We start from the raw sequence: 21,928 nt of genomic DNA, 5'->3' as shown, positions 1-21,928 counted from the left end.
TATGGTACACTTTTATGGAGATTGTCACGATTTTTTGTACACCGATGAGATTTTGTATGATTGTTTTTTACTCATGATTTATTTATATACATTCTTTGCTACAGCACTAGATCACTTTAGTTTATACTAGACAGTATAGATACTGTCATTTAGCGCCACTTTTATTGATTCACAAGGACCAAAAAAGCTTAGGGCCTCTTGGAAACAATAGAAAGGTTTGTACATGTGTTACAGAATAACCAATAAGTCAGATTCCTTTGGTCTTGTTGACAAGGAAATTAATTTTTCTGGTGGCCATCTCTTCTGCTAGAAGAGTATCAGAATTAGCAGCTCTTTCCTGTAAGGAGCCTTATTTGATTATACACAAGGATAGAGTGGTACTACGCCCTCATCCTAGTTTTTTACCGAAGGTGGTTTCTGATTTTCATTTAAACCAAGACATTGTTCTACCTTCTTTTTTTCCAGGTCCCTGTTCTCCGGAAGAGAGATCTCTACATTCGTTGGATGTAGTAAGAGCAGTTAAGGCCTATCTAGGGGCAACTGCTCAGATCCGCAGGACGGATGTTTTGTTTGTGCTGCCAGAGGGTCCCAATAGAGGACAGGCAGCGTCAAAAGCTACCATTTCTAAATGGATTCGACAGTTGATCATTCAAGCTTACGGTTTGAGACAAAAGATTCCTCCGTTTCAGATCAGGGCACATTCCACAAGGGCTATTGGTGTTTCTTGGGCAGTGCATCACCAGGCCTCTATGGCTCAAATCTGCAAGGCCGCAACCTGGTCTTCAGTTCATACATTCACCAGATTCTATCAGGTGGATGTGAGAAGGCATGAGGATATCGCCTTTGGGCGTAGTGTGCTGCAGGCAGCGGTACAGGGTCCTTAGGTCTGATTGCACCCTACTTGGTCGTGGTTCCCCCCCCTCAGGTAGCATTGCTCTGGGACATCCCATCAGTAATTACTGAGGCTCTGTGTCCCGTGATGTTCGAGAAAGAAAATAGGATTTTTTAAAACAGCTTACCTGTAAAATCCTTTTCTTTCGAAGGATATCACGGGACACAGAGGTCCCGCCCCTCTTTTAATACACTATATTGCTTGGCTACAAAACTGAGGTATCCCTGCAAGGGGGAGGGATTATATAGGGGGTTGAACTTCCTGATAGGGTGTGCCAGTGTCCAATCACCAGTGATACCTATATAACCCATCAGTAATTACTGAGGCTCTGTGTCCCGTGATGTCCTTCGAAAGAAAAGGATTTTACAGGTAAGCTGTTTTAAAAAATCCTATTTTTTCTGCACCCCAGTTCCTATATTTTCATGCATAGTTGAGTCATTTAGCCTTGTTTCTATGTCCTATGCATAAAAACATGGGAATGGGGGTCCAAAAAAATGCAGCAGGTGCTCTAGACTGATGAGTTTTAAATTTGAAATTTTTGGCTGTAGCAAAAGCAGTTTGTTCATGAGGGGCTGGAGAGCGATCCAGTGAGTGTCAGCAGACAACAGTGAAGCATGGTAGAGGTTCCTTGCAAGTTTAGGGCTGCATTTCTGCAAATGGAAGTGGAGATTTGGTCAGGATCGATGGTGTCCTTAAGGCTACTTTCACACTAAGGCGCTTTACAGGAGCTATATAACTAAAAATAGCACCTGTAAAGCGCCTTTCCTGTCACTCCAGTGTGAAAGTCCTTGATTCAGCCGCTAGTGGGGTTAAAAGCGCCCAGCTAGCGGCCAAAAAGCATCTCTAAAACGACGGTAAAGTGCCGCTAAAACTAGGATTGGAGGCAGCTTGCACCAACAGAATATCTGTGGTTAGTTCTCTATAGTGTTTGGAACAACCAACCTTTTCAGTTCTTTCAGTAACTGTGTGTAAGTGTACCTAAGAGAATGAAAAATTGATGCTGTTTTGAAGTCAAAGGGTCATCACACCAAATATTGATTTGACTTGGATTTCTCTTCTGTTCATTTACTTTCCATTTTAATAATTGATAAAAATAACACTTCTGTTTCTGAAAGCATTCCTAATTTGCAGCATTTTTTTTACGCCTGCCTAAAATTTTTGTAAAGTACTATATATTTGTTTTGACTTTGCACCTTCTCTTGTTGTACCTTACTGCATCTTAAAGTATATTTTGATGAGACAGATGGGAGTAAAAAAAATTATAAGCTTCAGGTGCCAGATAGTCTTGGTACACCACTGCTTGGGAGGTATTGATTTAAATGTGTGTGAAAAATGCATAAGTGTTTATTTTCTCCCTGTGTCTTGAAAATTCCCTACCACCTATTCTGTGCTTGTCAGCAAATGTCACAATTGTCAGCATACACGATTCTCACTCAGCATTTATGTTATTATTTTATTCCCAGAGACTGCATTTTCACACACATTGACTAAAGCAATGAACAGTGGAAAATTGCATGCAGTTTAAAGACAGAGGGGAGGATGTGCTAAAACACACTTTTGTGATATTAATTAGACAGATGACCTAGCTGCTGAATATTTAGGGATGAGATGGGACGCAAAATGCCCCTAGTTGCTTAGCAACATGTTTTACCATCTCCTGAGCGGTCCACTTATGTCTGAAACTAATGATTCGTCCTGTGCACTTATCCAGCTGTTGGATGATTCAGGGTTTGCAAGTGTTTGCAGTTTACCCTTTCTCGTCCATGGTTACCTCTGGCTTGCTGGAATGCATACTGTGGCTTTCCATGCTAAACAGAACTCCCTATCAGTTTTGAAGGCATTGAGCTTTTGGTTCACACCTTTGTTAGTGAATATGGTTACAGTGACCCTCTAGCTTTAAAATGTGAAAAAACCTGTTCTTGTTTCCTATAGCAAACAATAAGATTTTTCATAGAAGTGGACAATACTGAACTAACCAAAGTGGAGCCTTTGTAAAGCAGAATGTATCCGTATGTCCCACTTCCATTAGAATCCCAAAATCAAAGGTTTACTCCTCATGTTAATATAGTTGATGGAGCCATTCAGATCATTCCTTTATGCTTGTGGGTCAACCGTGCATCCATAATCCTTGGTGTACAATACATATAGAATATAATCAATTATTCAGAAGACACTTGGCTATTTCCGAATTGTTGCCCATCATCAGTGCAGTGTGTGGAAACCAGGTTTTCCATGCAGTTGGTGTTGGAGACCAACAAGAAAGTATAAACTGACAGGTTGTGATGGGTTAAAGAAAACCACAAACCCCTCCAGTAAATCAGTATAAAGAAAGGTAGAGCTGCCTTCAAACAGAAAGTATCTGCATGTTTCACTTTGTAACATAATAATAAATATGAATAAGTGTTGCACATACCAGAAAAAATGAATACTGTAAAACAAATGACCTCAAATGATCCTTCATGAAAATTATCAAATCATCAAATGAAATCAATTCATACTCAGTGCATTAGAATAGTTCAATAAAAGTAAAGTGCACATGTGCTAAAAAGTGCATAATAGTCCATATCAAATGATAAATAAAATGTCTAGTTTTCTTTCTTCAGTGCAACAACATATAAACAAATGGTGTACTTCCCGATCGTGGTCAGTGCTCTAAGTTTTGATTACATATAGCAAAACACCTCCATCGATGTTCACCACCTTGTAGTATTTTCAGTTGATTTGGATATCCTCTGGTGTTGGTCCCTTTAGGACTCCCTCACATGTGCTCAGCCGTATGTTAGGGTAAAAACATAGAGACCTCTCATTGTGTAATATTGTCAGTAAAAATTGTTTTATTAACCACTTGACAACTGGGCACTTAAACCCCCTTCCTAACCAGACCAATTTTCAGCTTTTGGTGCTCTCACATTTTGAATGACAATTACTCAGTCATGCAACACTGTATCTTTATGAAATTTTTGTCCTTTTTTTCACACAAATAGAGCTTTCTTTTGGTGGTATTTAATCACTGCTGGTTTCTTTATTTTTTGCGCCGTAAAAGAAAAAAGACCGAAAAATCTGTAAAAAAATACATTTTTCTTCATTTCTGTTATAATATTTTGCAAATTAGTAATTTTTCTTCATATATTTTGGCCAAAATTTATACCGCTACATATCTTTGGTAAAAATAACCCAAATCGGTGGATATTATTTGGTCTTTTTGAAAGTTATAGAGTCCAAAAGCTATGGTGCGAATATCTGAAAATTGATCACACCTGAATTACTGACGGCCTATCTAATTTCTTGAGACCCTAACATGCCAGAAAAGTACAAATACCCCCCAAATGACCCCTTTTTGGAAAGAAGACATTCCAAGGTATTTAGAAAGATGCATGGTGAGTTTTTTGAAGTTGTAATTTTTTCCCACAATTCTTTGCAAAATCAAGGTTTTTTTTTTTACTTTTTTTTTTTTCCACAAAATTGTCATATTAGCAGGGTATTTCTCACAGACCGCATATGCATACCACAAATTACACCCCAAAACACATTCTGCTATTACTCCCGAGTATGGTGATACCACATGTGTGAGACTTTTACACAGCGTGGCCACATACAGAGGCCCAACATGCAGGGGAGCACCTTCAGGCGTTCTGGAGCACCCAGGCCAATTCTGACATTTCTCTCCTACATGTAAAAATCATCATTTATTAGCTAGAAAATTACTTAGAACCCCAAAACATTATATATGTTTTTTTAGCAAAGACCCTAGAGAATACAATGGCGGTCGTTGCAACTTTTTATCTCGCACAGTATTTGCGCAGCAATTTTTTTAACGCGTTTTTTTTGGAAAAAAAACTGTTTTGTGCTTTACAAAAACCAAAATAATAAAGTTAGCCCAATGTTTTTGCATAATGTGAAAGATGAAGTTACGCTGAGTAAATAGATACCCAACATGTCACCCTTCAAAATTGCACGCGCTTGTGGAATGGCGCCAAACTTTGCTACTCAAAAATCCCCATAGGCGACGCTTTAAAATTTTTTACTGGTTACATGTTTTGAGTTACAGAGGAGGTCTAGGGCCAAAATTATTGCTCTCGCTCTACCGATCGCAGCGATACCTCACATGTGTGGTTTGAACACCGTTTTCATATGTGGGCGGTACTTACATATGCGTTCGCTTCTGCATGCGAGCACACAGGGACAGGGGCGCTTTAAAATTTTTTTTTTTTTTTATTGTTCATTTTACTTTATTTATTTTAGTTTGATGCTTTTTTCCAAAAAAAATAAATTTTTGACCACTTTTATTTCTATTACAAGGAATATAAACATCCTTGTAATAGGAATATGGCATGACAGGTCCTCTTTACAGTGATATATATGGGGTCAATAAGACCCCACATCTCACCTCTAGGCTGGGAAGCCTGAAATAAAAAAAAAAAAAAAAAAAAAAAAGATCCTGGCTTCGATCGTAGCGGTGAGTCGGTAGAAGCACCGCAAGGCGGCGGGAAGGGGGGACGTCCCCTCTCGCCTCCCGTAAGAACGATCAAGCAGTGGAACAGCTGCTATGATCGTTCTTATGGTGTAGGGAATCGCCGGCTGAAAAAGCTGATATCTGAATGATGCCTGTAGCTGCAACCATCATTCAGATATCTCCGCACAAAGTCAAGGACGTTGTATGACGGCGGGCGGGCGGGAAGTGGTTAAAACGCTTTTTTTTTTTTTAACACAAAGTTGTCCATTTATACAATATTTCTACCACATAACATGTACATACCAAAAATGACACCCCAAAATAGATTCTCCTGCTCCTCCTGAGTACGGCGATACCCCATGTGTGAGACTTCCACAGCCTGGCCACATACAGAGGGCGAGTACAGCTGAGCATGGCTCAGCATGGCAGGGTATGGCGGGGTATTGCGGAGTATGGCGGGGTATTGCGGAGTATGGCGGGGTATTGCGGAGTATGGCGGGGTATGGCGGGGTATGGCGGGGTATGGCGGAGTATGGCGGGGTATGGCAGGGTATTGCGGGGTATGGCGGGGTATGGCGGAGTATGGCGGGGTATGGCGGAGTATGGCGGGGTATGGCAGGGTATGGCGGGGGCATGGCGGAGTATGGCGGGGGCATGGCAGAGTATGGCGGGGGGCATTGCAGAGTATGGCGGGGGGCATTGCAGAGTATGGCGGGGGGCATTGCAGAGTATGGAGGGGGCATTGCAGAGTATTGTGGGGGCATTGCAGAGTATTGCACAGCATTGCAGAGTATTGTGGGGGCATTGCAGAGTATTGCACAGCATTGCAGAGTATTGTGGGGGCATTGCAGAGTATTGCACAGCATTGCAGAGTATTGTGAGGGTATTGCAGAGTATTGCACAGCATTGCAGAGTATTGTGGGGGCATTGCAGAGTATTGCAGAGTATTGTGGGGGCATTGCAGAGTATTGCAGAGTATTGTGGGGGCATTGCAGAGTATTGTGGGGGTATTGCAGAGTATTGCAGAGTATTGTGGGGGTATTGCAGAGTATTGTGGGGGTATTGCAGAGTATTGCAGAGTATTGTGGGGGTAATGCAGAGTATTGCACAGCATTGCAGTAGTGAGGGATGGCTGAGCATGGATGGATGGATGTCTCTGTGCAGCGCTGTGGGCACTACACATACAGCCCACAGCGCTGCAGACATCCATCCGTCCCCCTCCCCGCTCACAGTGTACCGATCGGTACACAGGAGGGGAGGAGAGGAACTGATGACGCCGGTCTGTTTACATGTGATCCCGCCGTCATTTGACGGCTCGATCACATGGTAAACGGCCGCGATCAGCGGCCATTTACCGGGTCACGGATGTGTTCGGGTGCGCGCCCCAGGGGGCGCGCAAGAGGGGAATTCTGGGAGGACGTCATAGTACGTCCACCCAGAGTTATCCAACCGCCCTGCAGCCGTCATTCGGCTATGGGCCGGTTGGTAAGTGGTTAAAGGAGTAACTCTTACATCAGAAAAGCAGTAAAAACGCCTTTGGTATCATATACTCAGCATAAAAAGATCTCCAACACCTCACTTCTAGTCTGGGATGCATTACGCGTTACATCACGCCCACATAACTTTATCAGGGGTCCCCTGATGAAGAGTTACTCCTTTAATAAAACGATTCACTCCTTTAACCACTTGCTTACTGGGCACTTAAACCCCCCTCCTGCCCAAACCAATTTTCAGCTTTCAGCGCTCTCACTCTTTGCATGACAATTGCGCGGTCACGTAACACTGTACCCAAATGAAATTTTTATAATTTTTTCCCCACAAATAGAGCTTTCTTTTGGTGGTATTTGATCACCTCTGGGTTTTTTATTTTTTGTTAAAAAAATGAAAAAAGACCGAAAATTTTGAAAACAAAACGGTTTTATATTTTGTTATAAAATTTTGCAAACAGGTAATTTTTCTCCTTCATTGATGTATGCTAATAAGGCTGCACTGATGGGCACTAATATGCGGCACTGATGGGTACTGATAAGGCGCCACTGATGGGCACTGATGGGGTGGCACTGATGGGCAGCACTGATGGGTGGCAGTAATGGGCACTGGTAGGTGACACTGATAGGCAGCACTGCTAGATGGCAATGATGAGGCACTGATTGGCATCACTAGTGGCCATTAATAGGTGGTAATCTTGGGCATTGATAGGTGGCACTGATATTAACTGGTGGGCACTGGCAGGTGGCACTGGCAGGCGGTACTGGTTGGCACAAATGAAGCAGCTATGCCTCTTCCTTTTTGGGACTGATGTCCCTTCAACAGAAGCCGGTGATTGGCTTTTTTTTTCTCCTCACGCTGTCAGCGCGATTACCAAGCTTCTGTTTACATCACATGGTCAGCTGTCATTGACTGACAGCTGATCACGTGGTAAGGGGCCGGAATTGGCCCCTTACTCTGATCTGTGATCACCTGAGTCTCATTGACTCGGTGATCAAAGAGCGTGCCGCGCGTGACCCGCAGGCAGTGAGGAAAGGGGAGGACGTCTATTGACGCCCACCCGGCAATGTAGGTCCGTGCTGTAGCCGTCATTTAGCTATAGCGCGGACAGGAAGAGGTTAATAAAGCAATTTTTGCTGACAATATTACACTGAGAGGTCACTTTTTTGTTTTTACCCTAACTTATGGATGAGCGCAAGTGAGTGAATCTTAAAGGGACCAACACCAGAGGATATGCAAATCAACTGAAAAAGACTACAAGGTGGTGAACGTTGATGGAGGAATATTTCTATATGTAATCAAATGTGGATTTGATTATTTATTGAGGTGAGAATACTGGGAGCACTGAGGTGTCACGATCGGGTGGAAGTACACCATTTGTTTATATGTTGTCATACTGAAGATGCCTGCACTGAAGAAAACTAGACACCTTATTTACCATTTGATTTGGACTATTATGCATTTTTTAACGTCTACTTTACTTTTTTTGAACTATTCTAGAGGCACTGAGTGTGAATTTTTTCTGGTAATGGGCAACACTTATTCTTATTCATATTTATTATTTCATTACTCGTGGGAACACAGTATGGTGTTTGCAGCAACCACACTTGGCTAATATATATAGTTTGAGTTTCATTATTATACACATTAGTTCATACACTGTAGATTTGTTCTACACACAAGCAGTGCAGAGGTATTATTTCTTAATTGCTTTGTAACACATCACAAAAAGAAAAGGTTTATTTATTTTATTAGTATAGTGGGTGGAGGCATGCAGATCATTTCTTTTGTGTCCCCTGGGCCAACTGTGCATCCAAAAAAGGCTGGTTTAGTGGGGGCTTTTTGTTCCCTTTTAGCCCACTTCATCAAAACCTGTCTAGTTTCACTATATTGAATTAGAAATGGGAAAATTGTCAACAAAATTGTCCTTACAATTAGTCATAAATATCACAATGTCTAATGCTGCCCTATTTTATGTGTGTTTTCTCTGGGACAAGGATTTGACAGTGCAACAGCTATTTTATTTAAAGGACTGCACTGCGGTTCCAGCATTTCATATATACCGTATATACTCAAGTATAAGCCGACGCGAATATAAGCCGAGGCACCTAATTTTACCACAAAAACTGGGAAAACTTATTGACTCGAGTATAAGCCTAGGGTGAGAAATGCGCAGCTACTGTAAGTGGAAAAGAGGGTCAACAATGCCCATTTGCAGCCTCACTGTGTCAATTTGCATGCCTCACTGTGCCCATTTGCAGCCATAGGTCCCCCGAACTTCAAACTTGGTAGTTAAGGGTTCCTAGCTGCAGCCAAAATTTGGGGTCTCTGGACCCAAAGGGTCCCGAAATGACATTGCTGCAGATGGACACAGTTGACCGACTTTGGGGCCCCTTATCTCGGGGCCACTTGGTGCTAGGGACCCCAAATTTGGTGTGCAAACACAGTGGAACTAGCACTACAACATATCCAAAGCTGGCCCCAAATTTGGTTCGGAAAATATCAAGCACTTTTCTGCAGCAGAGAATGACATTTTCCGAACCGACTTTAGGGCCCCATATCTCTGGGCCAATTGGTGCTAGGAACCCCAGCTTTGGATATGTTGTAGTGCTAGTTCCACTGGGTTTTCACACCAAATTTGGTTCCTAGCACCAAGTGGTCCCGAGATACGGGGCCCCAAAGTCGGTTAAGGAATTCTTTGCACCAGAAAAGTGCTTGACTCGAGTATAAGCCGAGGGGAGTACTTTCAGCACAAAAAAAGTGCTGAAAAACTCGGCTTATACTCGAGTATATACGGTACTCTTTATTTGGTGAGCACTACCTCTTCTCTTTAGATTAGTCTTTGCACATATAGTGCCTTGAAAAAGTATTCACACCCCTTGAAATTTTCCATATTTTATCATGTTAAAACCAAAAACTTAAGTGTATTTTATTGGGATTTTATGTGATAGACCAACACAAAGTGGCACAGAATTGTGAAGTGGAAGGAAAATAATAAATGGTTTTCAATTTTTTTACAAATATCTGAAAAGTGTGGCATGCATTTGTATTCAGCCCCCCCTGAGTCAATACTTTTTGTAGGACCACGTTTCACTGCAATTACAGCTGCAAGGCTTTTGGGGTACATCTCTACCAGCTTTGGACATCTAGAGAGTGAATTTTTTGCCCATTCTTCTTTGCAAAATAGCTCCAGCTCTGTCAGATTGGATGGAGAGCACCTGTGAACAGTAATTTTCAAGTCGTGCCTAGTTTCTCAGTTGGATTCAGGTCTGGACTTTGACTGGGCTATTCTAACACATGAATATGCTTTAATCTAAATTATTGTAGCTCTGGCTGTCCGTTTAGGGTCCGTTTAGGGTCATCGTCCTGCTGGAAGGTGAACCTTCAGCCCAGTCTCACGTCTTTTGCAGATTCTAACAAGTTTACTTCTAAGATTGCCCTGTATTTGGCTCCATCCATCTTCCCATCAACTCTGACCAGCTTCCCCGTCCCTGCTGAAGAAAAGCATCCCCACAACATGATGCTGCCACCACCATGTTTCACGGTGGGGGTGGTGTGTTCAGGGTGATGTGCAGTGTTAGTTTTCTGCCACACATAGCGTTTTGCTTTTAGGACAAAAAGTTCAATTTTGGTCTCATCTGACCAGAGCATCTTCCACATGTTTGGGGTGTCCCCCACATGGCTTCTTGCAAACTGCAAACAGGACATCTTATGGCTTTGTTTCAACAATGACTTTCTTCTTGTCACTGTTCCATAAAGGTCAGATTTGTGGAGTGCACGACTAATAGTTGTCTTGTGGACAGATTCTCCCACCTGAGCTGTAGATCTCTGCAGTTCCTCCAGGGTTGTCATGGACCTCTTGGCTGGTTCTCTGATTAATGCTCTCCTTGCCCAGCCTGTCAGTTTAGGTGGACGGCCATGTCTTGGTAGATTTGCAGTTGTGCCATACTCTTTCCATTTTCGGAGTAAAGGGGGCTGAATACAAATGCATGCCAAACTTTTTAGATATTTATTTGTAAAGAGGGGTATGAATACTTTTTCAAGGCACTATTGCTTACACTCGAAAACATATGGAAGTTAGAATAGTGGGAAAATATGGGGAAAACCAAGCAGTTTCAAGAAAGAGCATATCAATGAAATCCTCTATGTTGGAATTACAAGTTTCATAAATTACAAAATCAAAGTGGCCCTGGAAAATATTTTTTTGTACTTCATAAACTTTCACTGGCAACTGTTCATTTTTAAAGGGAAATAAATAATAATGCAGAGTATCCGTTTTGAATGACTGTTGTTAATCTTTACTGAAGAATTGGTATTGTTAGGTGTCATCTTTTCATGTTCTAGGTCTGTCCTACTTAATTATGGTGTTTTCTATCAAGATTTGTAGATTCTCTGTATAGCGGCTACTTGTGTTGCAGGCAATACTATCCTCATCCTTGCTGAACAACTAGTCATTTGGGGTTAAATCAGCAGTTAAGGTGAACAGTAAAAGCACACTCAAGGCTGGTGATTATTTAGCATTACAATGCAGAGCAAGTGTTTTTTCTTTCTCTGCAATTCTCTAATTATCTTAAATAACTGGACCCTGCAACACCCCAGTCTCTGATTTTCAGACTAGAATTAGTATCGCAGCTCTCGGGCTGCAGAAATATTCTAGTGTTGGCTTACAGAATTAATATGCACTTCTTCAACAGCAATTGCACGTCCTCCAACTGCCCCAGAGGAGCCCATGCAAGTATAATTAAAATTTAGGATATATTCTTAATGATTCAAGGGGCTTCTTGGTGAACAGGTAAAAAAAAGTGAAAAAAACGTTTAGTTCACTAAGCAAAATGGTTATGTTTGCATAAAAAATCTTCTATGTCACTTAAAGATTGAAGTCCTGCAGCTCAGGATAATGCTTCTGCAGATCTACCAGTTGATACCCTGAGAGTGCTCATAGGGCATGGATACTCGAAGTTACAGTGTAACCTACACATCAGCCATATAAAAAAAAAAAGACTTTACAATGTTAGCTGTCTTGTTAATTACTAGCCAGATATAGATACCAGTCTTTCCTGTGTGTTTCACAGACACAATCACTTTTAAGAAAGTTTTGTTCTTTTAAAGTATATGTGATATGACTAGTATTTGATAATCCAAATACCCTCTTTTTCATGTTTTTCTTTTATCTTTTTCATGAGTTTTATAATTGTGTATGTATACTATGTGCCTTTAGTAGTACATTACTCTGGGTTTCTAATTTATCATGCTTAATTCCAGGTTCCTTACTTGGTGCCAGTTTTGATGTTTAGACTTGGACACCCATTAGAGCCGGATTTATTACGAGAAATTTTGTACACTCTTCCTACGCTGGGGACACACAAGGTGCCTATGCCATTTCTGTTTGTTATCAACCAAGATTTCATAAAATGTACAAACATATGTATACAATGTTTGCTTATAATAATGAGGTTACATAGTTAAAATGAAATACATGTTTTTAAATATGTGTCCATTTACAGCGGAACAATTTTTTTGTACATATATTCATGAAGCCTGATTCAGGACTCACTTAAGATAGATCAGCACATAAACATAATGCCTTCTGAGTTTGGAGTGTGAATATATACTACTCGTGCATTTGCTCGTTAAAATTAGAGACCTATCTGAGGTGTACATGGGTATTTTTTTTTTTTTTTTTATAAATCCACCTCACAGCAAGGTAATTGAACCACCTCATACATTTGTTCATAAGCTTAACATAGTGTAGCCCTGTTAAGGGGATGAGGCCGTAAGGAAATTACCTTCTCCAGGCAGGCTATGGCGCTAAACCTGTAGATAACTAGAGCCTTCGCCCAGTGGAAGAGTAGGCTTGATAATAAATTTGCCAGTGCCTCTACCCAGGACAGGGTCTTTGTGAGAAGAGTAGATTTCCTTCCTGGGAAATGGACCAGTAATTTAAGCAAAGTAATTGGGAGCAGAGGGACTACTATACTCAGCATATAACAATATCCGTAATTAAATACACAACAGAAGCATTATATGATAAAAGATTAGTAATAGTGTATACAGTACATTTCAAAAAGTATTCATACCCCTTGACATTTTCCACATTTTGTCATGTTACAACCAAAAAACTTAAATGTATTTTATTGGGATTTTATGTGATAGACCAACACAAATTGACACATAATTGTTAAGTGGAAGGAAAATTATAAATATTTTTCAAAATTCTTTACAAATAAATATCTGAAAAGTTTGGTGTGCATTTGTATTCAGCCCCCTTTACTCTGATACCCCTAACTAAACTCTAGTGGAACCAATTCCCTTCAGGAGTCACCTAATTAGTAAATAGAATCCACTTGTGTCTAATTTAATCTCGGTATAAATACAGCTATTTTGAGAAGCCCTCAGAGGTTTGTTAGATAACCTTGGTGAACAAACAGCGTCATGAAGGCCAAGAACACACCCGACAGGTCAGGGATAAGATTGTGGAGAAAAATATCAATAATAGTAAATGTGAAAAATAATAAAAATAGTCCCAAACGAAATCAAGTATTGAGCACCAAATAACAAAAGTGACTGGAAATGGAATAAGGATGGTCAGAGGAGAAACAGTCCTTGGAGTCAAGGCAGATTCAAATGGTGATCATGAATGTTAAACAACAAACACCCAGTAAGAGATCCTCCACCTTAATAAATGCGCGCTTACCAGAGGTAAGCTAAAAATCAGCTTATCTATAAGCATCCACTCAGGGGAAACCGACACCTCCAATCTCCTCACAGGGAAGGGGCAGACAGGATCTCTCCGTCCGGTGGATTCAATCAACAAACCAGGGGGACCCAGAGAAATAAAGAATTTTCTCCATAGTGTAAATCAGTTAAACCATTTATTTAAACAAAGGGATATTCGCACTTACATTAAAAATCACGGATATAGGCACATAAGAAGTAAAACAGCCGGCCGGCCTGCATGCACCCGTTCGGAACGAGATAGGATAAAACCGATGACGTCAGCCTTCCGACGTACGTTTCGTCCTATTGGACGTCGTCATGGGAACGGGCGACGCACTGACTAATCGCTATTTGTAGACCTGATGCCAAAACCAAGCCTCGTTCTGAAGCTCAAATGGCGCCACCACAACATCCTCTTAACAAGCAGGAAGTGTGTAACATATTACGATTAGAATGGGCAAAAGATTCACCTGCCAGGATTTTCAAACCCTCTTAGCGCCATGAGAATTTAGATGATCTAAGGACCATAAAAAATGGATCAAATCTAAAATTAAATACAAAATAGAAAATATTCAATAAAAACACATGTAAATGTTCTCATGTGCCATCTAGTGGGGCAAGTAGGAACTACACCTAAAATTAGTATCAGCAATATAGAGATATAAAAAAAAAAAAAAAAAAATTTAAAAGCGGAAAATCAGCAGGTAATTAAACCGAAAACTGAAAAAATATAGAAATATAAAAAAATTTTATTAAAAAAAAATAAAAAAATTTAATTGAAAAAAAAAAAATTAATTAAAAAACGAAAAATCAGCAGGTAATTAAACCGAAAACTGATGGAAACCTTTAATCATTTCTCCAATTGTTAATATGGGTATTATTATACTAACGCCACCAAAGATTCAGAGCAAGTTGACAAACAATACAATGCAAATGCTACTTATAAACATTACATGTTACATGTTGTTAATGTACAGTAGTGTAATATAGAAGCCAAAAGTAGACATTTTAAGTTAAATGTTATTAATAAACCACCCCTCACTACCAAACTTACTAAAGAGGATATAAACAGTGATGAGAGAACATAAATGAAAAAATGTATTTAAATAATAAAAAAAGCACCTTCAGTGTAATTATTCATGAGTTGTCCAAAAAGGCATTTAAATCTACATCTACATTAAGCCCAAAAGGGGTATAACACCTCAATCTGTATATCCAGGCCATCTCAAGCCTAGAGATCCCCCGTATTACAGACCCCCCTTCCAATGTGGGGTGTATCTGTCGATGCAGAGAAAGATGGTCTTCCCGGGGTCCCGATTGTGTACCTCGAGGTAATGTCTGGAGACCGGGTGTTTGGGGAAAACCGTTAGGATGTTGGTGATGTGCTCATTCAGTCTTACAGAGAGGGGACGCTTAGTCCTCCCCATGTATTGCAATCCGCAAGGACATTGGAGAAGATAAACAACCCGCTCGGGGGCGTGTCCAGGATGGCAGAGGGAGCAGACGTGTTTGTCTGAGCTCCCTGAGACCGGATCAATTATCCCCTTTTTACTGGGTGCAGACCCCATAATATTGGCCTACTTAGACCCCTACTGCCTGGGGGACAGGTCCGGATTGCTGGGGCAGAGAATCAGCCGGCCGAAATATAAAAAAAAAGGACCGGAGCCGGCCGGCGCGGACTAGGCCGAAGCCGCGGTCTCGCCTAGAAGGCCCTGCCCGCGGCCTCACACGGCCGGCGCGGTGCCCGTTCGGGCGCCATAAATCACAGATCCTGCGGGCTCTCCCTGTCCCTCCTCACTCCTGGTGCCTTCCTGGGGGTATGCAAAGGCGAAAAAGTCAGTCTAGATCAAGGAAAAAGGCCACAAAACCCGACACCACAGACAAGGCCGCAGCCGGGACCTCGCCTAAGACTCTTCCCCAGATGGAGAACCAGGCCGAAGATCCTGATAAGATGCCTGCCACAGCGGCTGATTTTAAGGCGGTTCTACAGGCCATAACTACCCTGACCGGTAAGGTGGATCACATACAAGCTAATGTAGAGTTTATTAGGAAGGACTTTGACGCCTTTAGGGGACGAGTATCTGAGGTGGAGCAAAGGGTCTCCCAGGCGGAGGATACGGTGCGTGATCATGGGGCTGACATTCATGCACTTAAGGCCAGAGTAAAAACGCTTGAGTCCCGCGCAGAAGATGCGGAGAACCGTAATCGACGGAATAATTTACGCATATTGGGACTCCCTGAAGGGGCAGAGGGCACGAATCCTACGGCCTTCGCCGAACGCCTACTGCAACAACTGCTCCCTTCAGCACGCTTCTCCCCGTTTTTTACGGTGGAAAGGGCCCACCGCATACCCACCGCCAGGGGACCCCAGGGAGCACCTCCCCGTACCTTTATTTTCAAACTCCTTCATTTTCGGGACAGAGATATTGTGATGAGGGAGGCCAGAGCCCAAGGCGAACTCCGCTTCGAAAATGCTAAGCTTCTCATATTCCCGGATTACTCGCTGGAAACACAAAAGCAACGAAAATCCTTTGATGCTGTTAGAGCGAGGCTTCGCTCCCTTCATATTAAATACAGCATGCTGTTCCCGGCCAGGCTGAGGGTGGAAGACGGAGAGTCTACGCGGTTCTTTGTGTCCCCAGAGGAGGCCTCTGCCTGGATTGATACACTTCCGCCCAGATGAGTGAACTTCCTAATTACCCACTTAAGCGGATTGTTACTGTTTACTGTTCTTCCTGAACCGTGCCTTTTCCTATCCGTTGGCCTGGGTCTTCCTGCTGGCACCCACCACATGTTGTGGCTTATTACTTTTGAATTCTCGAGACTCGGATGGATGGACCCCGAGAGGCTTCTTGAGGCCTCATTACTGCAATGGTGGTACCGGGGCGGTTCCTAATGCTCCTTCTTCCCCTTTCCCTTTTTTGCATGTCCTGGACCCAGGCCCATTACCGGTTCTAAATGTTGATTATTTACTCAGTTACCACTATCTCTATGGATGGGATCTGGCCCCTGATTGCCTTAGCCATGTGTGGCCTTAAAGACGTGCCTCTCTTATACATTGGCCCTTTTAGGGCCTCCTGTCCTGCATGGTCTAATAACACTCTATGGTGAATCCTCTGGTAATGACTGAATCATTTGAATTCACTTTGTAACGTTACTTTTCAAGTTTGTACCCCCGGCGGCTGCCGGGAGCCTGCACCTGCTCTTTTATCAGTCCGGTCTCCAGCAAGGGACTACATGTGAGATCTAATTGCTGAACTGCAGATGCCGTTTTGCACACGTTCCCCCTTTACAGGCGCGTTCGCCTTGGTTCGAGATTGGGATCCTGAGCCTCCCCCAAGTTGGGGCTGGGGTTGGCGGGGTGGGGGGTGGGGGGGTTGGTTGGGTTTATTTGGTTATGTTTGGTTCTTATGTTTTTCTTCCACAAGCGATGCAAATATAATTGTCACTCAGTGTTTGGGGTGCCACGCCCTGACTTACATGGTGGTCCGAGCGTTGCACCTAAATTTGGGTAGAGGTCCACAGCTGGGAAATGTACCTATAGATGACTATGGCTGATTGTACTATTGTCTCATGGAACACTAGGGGATTAAATTCTTCTGTGAAAAGGTCATTGGTATTTCAATTTCTTAAAACCTATCATCCCCAAATATGTATACTGCAAGAAACTCACTTGACAGGCAGCAAAATTCTGAGCCTCAGACGGCCATGGGTGGGACATCAATATCACTCTACTTACACCAACTTCTCTAGGGGAGTCAGCATTCTAATTCATAAGTCTCTACCGTTTAAACTGTTGGCGCTGGAACTAGATCCGGAGGGCCGTTTTGTTATACTACATGCCATGGTAGATAGATTAGAACTAGTGGTGGTGGGTTTGTACCTCCCCCCCCCGGCCTCCATGAGATTGCTTAATCAGCTTATCTCTAAAATTGCCACCTATGCTACGGATAATGTGGTGGTGTTGGGGGATTTTAACATGGCCCCGGATCCTGGAATGGACAGGTTCTCGCCCGGAACCGGCTCCTCTTCAGACCTGATCTCGTGGGCCGAAGCCTCTAACCTGACAGATGTATGGAGATGGAGGAACCCTTCCCGAAGGGCCTACACGTGTCATTCGGCCTCGCATAAGACCTTCTCGCGCATAGACCTGGCCTATGCGGGGGGGGTCTATGCTGCCCAGGGTTAGGGACATCACCATTCTCCCCCGTGGCGTATCCGATCACGCACCGCTTGCCTTGAGGCTGTGTGTGTCCTGTTCACCGGGTGAGAATCTCTGGAGATTGTCCAGATTTTGGCTAGATGATTCCAGAATATCGGAACCATTTAGATCTGAAGCAATACAATATTGGCGGGATTTGGACCAATCGATATCTCTGACCACATCCTGGGACGCATTCAAGGCCTTCACTAGAGGTAACCTGCAGTCTCATATCCGTAAGGTCCGTAAGGACCTGAGAGAGGAGACCCGAAAGGCTGAGGAGAAGGTGGCAGTACTAGAGGAGGAATACTCGGAGTCTCGGACTTCAAGAGCGTACTCTGACTTTCAGGCAGCACTGCGGGATGTTCTCCTGCTACGAACATCAGCCACTAAGACTAAATTTCTGCATCAGTCCCAAAGAATTTTTGAGCACGGGGAAAAGACTGGTAGTATGCTGGCATGGCTGGCGAGGGAAAGCTCCTCCCCAGTCACTATTTCCACCATTTATGACTTAGACGGGACGACCCTAACAGATCCTTCATCCATTAATGATAGATTTGCGTCATTTTATAGGGACCTATACAGTTCTAGAATGAATTGTACAGACGCGGAACTGGCAACATATCTTGACGGGGTGGAGCTCCCTTGCCTGACATCCACGTTTAGAGAGGCTTTGGACGGTCCTATCCTGTTAGAGGAAGTACAGAAGGCAGTGGCCTCCTTACAAAACGGCAAAACGCCGGGCCCGGATGGGATACCTACCGAGTTCTTTAAGACATATGCAGAAGAAATACTGCCATTGTTCAAAAGAATGCTCCAAAACGCCATGGAGGGGAATTCATTGCCCCCGACAATGGCTGAGGCGGTTATAGTAGTCATTCTTAAACAAGGCAAGCCTCCCGAACACTGCTCTTCATATCGTCCTGTTTCTCTCCTTAATGTGGATGCCAAGCTGTTGGCCAAGGTTTTGGCTGGTCGCTTAAATACTGTGATTACGGCACTGGTGCATGCGGATCAGTCTGGTTTTATGCCGGGCAGGGGGACCGACATAAACATCCGGCGTCTCTTAACGCATCTGTCCAGGGCGAGCGGGGACGGCCCGGAGGTTGTCGCCTCTCTAGATGCCGAAAAGGCTTTTGATTCAGTTGAGTGGCGCTACCTCTGGGCGGTCCTCCGCAAGTTTGGATTTGGCCCTCGCTTTATTAGTTGGGTCCAGATGCTATACTCTAATCCCACGGCCCGTATACGCACAAACAATTCATTATCCCCACCGTTTCCCCTGTCTAGGGGTACCAGACAGGGCTGCCCACTATCCCCTGGATTATTCGCGCTAGCCATGGAGCCCATGGCAGCTCGTATTAGATCCGCTTCCTCAGTAAAAGGAATCCAAGTTGGTGTAATAACAGATAAAATATCCTTATACGCCGACGATACCCTCCTTTTCCTTAAAGATATTTCTTCCCTCCCACCCGCGCTACAAATAATAGACGAATTCGGATCGTTCTCGGGCATTAAAATTAACTGGGGAAAATCCCTTCTTTTCTCGCTGAATCCAGCGAGTCCCCACCCACCAACAGGCACCCCCCTAAACTGGACATCAGAGTTCAAATACCTGGGTGTGAGGGTTGGGACTCCATTGTCCTCATATTATGAGCTGAACCTTCAACCACTTCTTAAAAATTTTTCACAAAAATGTACAGCTTGGAGGACTCTTCCCCTATCACCCGTGGGTAGGGTAAACTTAATTAAAATGGTTTATCTCCCCAAGTTCCTTTACCTCTTTCGTAATGCCCCTTTAATCCCTCCGGCCTCATTCTTTGCAAGAGTGAAAAGTATAATTTCGTCCTTTGTTTGGAATGGCGGATCCCCGCGACTGGCCATTACTACCCTCCGGCTGCCCGTCGCCCAGGGCGGCCTGTCCCTACCAGATTTTCAGATCTATTTCTGGGCGGCCGTTCTGGTGACGGTCAGATGGTGGTTCTCACAGCTACAGGACAACCCGGCGGTAACCTTGGAGGCAGCCATAATGGGTTCATACTCCTCTCTCAGCAATGTGGTGTTTAGGGGGGTGAGGTCTCACCCCGGCATCACGGACTTGATGCGTACAACCATTACTGTATGGCATAAGGCCAGGGCCCGCTTTGCCTCTCCCGAGACATTTTCTCCCCATATTCCTTTATGGGGTAATCCCAACTTACCACACCTGAATACTGTTCCAGATCCCCAGGTTTGGGCAGGGAAGGGCATAGTAAAACTGAAACATATTGTGGTGGGGGGTAAACTGAGATCCTTTGCGGATCTCAAAAGTGCCTACTCACTCCCGGGATGGATGCTGTTTAGGTACTATCAACTCCGGCATGCGTACAAGAAACAGTTCCCAGCTCAAATTATATTGAAATCAGACTCTGTGGAGGGACTACTCACTGCTAGGGTCATAGATAGACCCCTCTCCTCCCTATATTTTCATCTGTCCGTAGCTCCATTGAAAAAACTTGAAAAAACTCATGATAGATGGAAAGTAGATATCCCAGATCTGACAGAGGAGGAATGGGAGTCCTGTGTATCATCCTTTGTCACTAATATGATCTCGGCCAGAGACCGTTTTATGCAGGTCAAGTTCCTCCACAGGGCCTATTATACTCCAAGGCGATTGACACTTATGAATCCTAACACTCCCGTGGCCTGTCCTAGGTGTGGTCAGAGTTCTGCTGCGTTCTTTCATATGATATGGTCCTGTCCTCGCCTTGGGGATTACTGGCTTGGGATAGCTGACACCCTTAGACGGGTTACCTCTCTAGAACTGGTCACAGACCCCAAATTGATGCTGCTCAATGTCTTTGACTCTAGGGTAAGGGGTAAATACACTAGACTATTTTTAAATTATGCCACATTTTACGCTCGTAGAGAGATATTTCTTCACTGGAAGGACAATGCCCCACCCACAGTATCCTTATGGCACCTTAAATTGAACTCGGTGCTACCATTGTATAAACTTACCTATACTAACCGAAACTGTCCTGCCAAATTTGACAAGATATGGTCGGGTTGGATAGATGCGTGGGGTACATTGGGGGAGGATGACCACCGCGATGAGGCTGTTGGACCCGCCCGATAATGGTTTACCACTATTTTAATTTTCTGATTGTTTAACCCTGCTTTGAGTACTGTGAACCTAGCAAGATGGATGTGGTCCTTCCCCGCCCCCCCCCCCCTCTCTCCCCCCCCCCCCTTCTCTCCCCCCCCCTTTTTTTTTTTTCTCTCCAAGACCTTCTCAACTATTAGTCCTGGAACCTATTGTCTTTGATCTCATCTCCTAATGTGATGTAACTAGACACCTCTGCACTTTTTTTTTTTTTTTTTTTTTATATACTGTTCAAGATGTCGCTCACTTGTTTTGTGACAACTTATGTGATAATACTTCTGTGTACAACTGTGTATATGCATCGCTTGTATTGTAAACATTGAATAAACTATTTTTCTTGTTAAAAAAAAAACAACCCGCTCAGTGGAGCACGTAATAAATGATCTAATTTCGAATTCTGCCAAAGTGCTGGTGGAAGTGAACTTATGTGTTCTTCTATGTGTACATCCACTAAAAGAGCACACCCTAGACTTCCTACATTGGTAAAAACCAATCATATATTCAAAAAATCCCCTCTTGATAGGAGGAGGGTCCAGAACATTCGGGGCCACTCTACCTCTAAGGGAGGGGGCACCCTTATATACCACCTGTGGCTTGGCCGGAAGAATGGTACCCAATACGTGGTCATTCTTAAGGACATGCCAATGTTTACTGATCAACTTGGCTACATTTTTATTTCGTAAAGAATAGGTGGTAATAAAGGGGACCGAGGGCGCCCTATCAGCATCGGGCACCCTCGTCCTCAGCAAAGTACCCCTGTCAATGGTAGCCACTTCCTCTAATGTATTTTTTAAAGAGGCCTCAGGGTAGCCCTTCTCCAAAAAATGTTCTATTAGAATATCCGCTTGGGCTAAAAACTCTCCATGGTTAGAACAGTTACGTTTTAGGCGGATAAGTTGACTTTTCGGCACAGACCTCAGCCAGGCCTCATGATGGCAACTATCGATCGATATGTAGGAATTCCGATCTGTATTTTTAAAAAGGTAGCCGTGGTAAACTGCCCATCTTTAACGCCAATCTTAAGGTCCAGGTCTC

The 21,928-nt window shown here is 43.4% G+C and overlaps 1 protein-coding gene across 2 annotated transcripts in view; it reads left to right on the top strand.

The window, feature by feature from the left end:
• FOCAD (focadhesin) overlaps positions 1 to 21,928 on the top strand; it is a 278,787-nt gene that overhangs the window by 128,943 nt on the left and 127,916 nt on the right. For both annotated transcript variants that reach the window (XM_073636312.1, XM_073636321.1), the window contains one exon: positions 12,096 to 12,200. In XM_073636312.1, the coding sequence (XP_073492413.1) occupies positions 12,096 to 12,200 (105 nt within the window). The remainder of the gene's footprint in view (positions 1 to 12,095; positions 12,201 to 21,928) is intronic.

This window comes from Aquarana catesbeiana, linkage group LG01, assembly GCF_042186555.1.
Source record: "Aquarana catesbeiana isolate 2022-GZ linkage group LG01, ASM4218655v1, whole genome shotgun sequence".
Lineage (NCBI taxonomy): Eukaryota > Metazoa > Chordata > Amphibia > Anura > Ranidae > Aquarana > Aquarana catesbeiana.
This window is presented reverse-complemented; position numbering and strand designations above follow the sequence as displayed.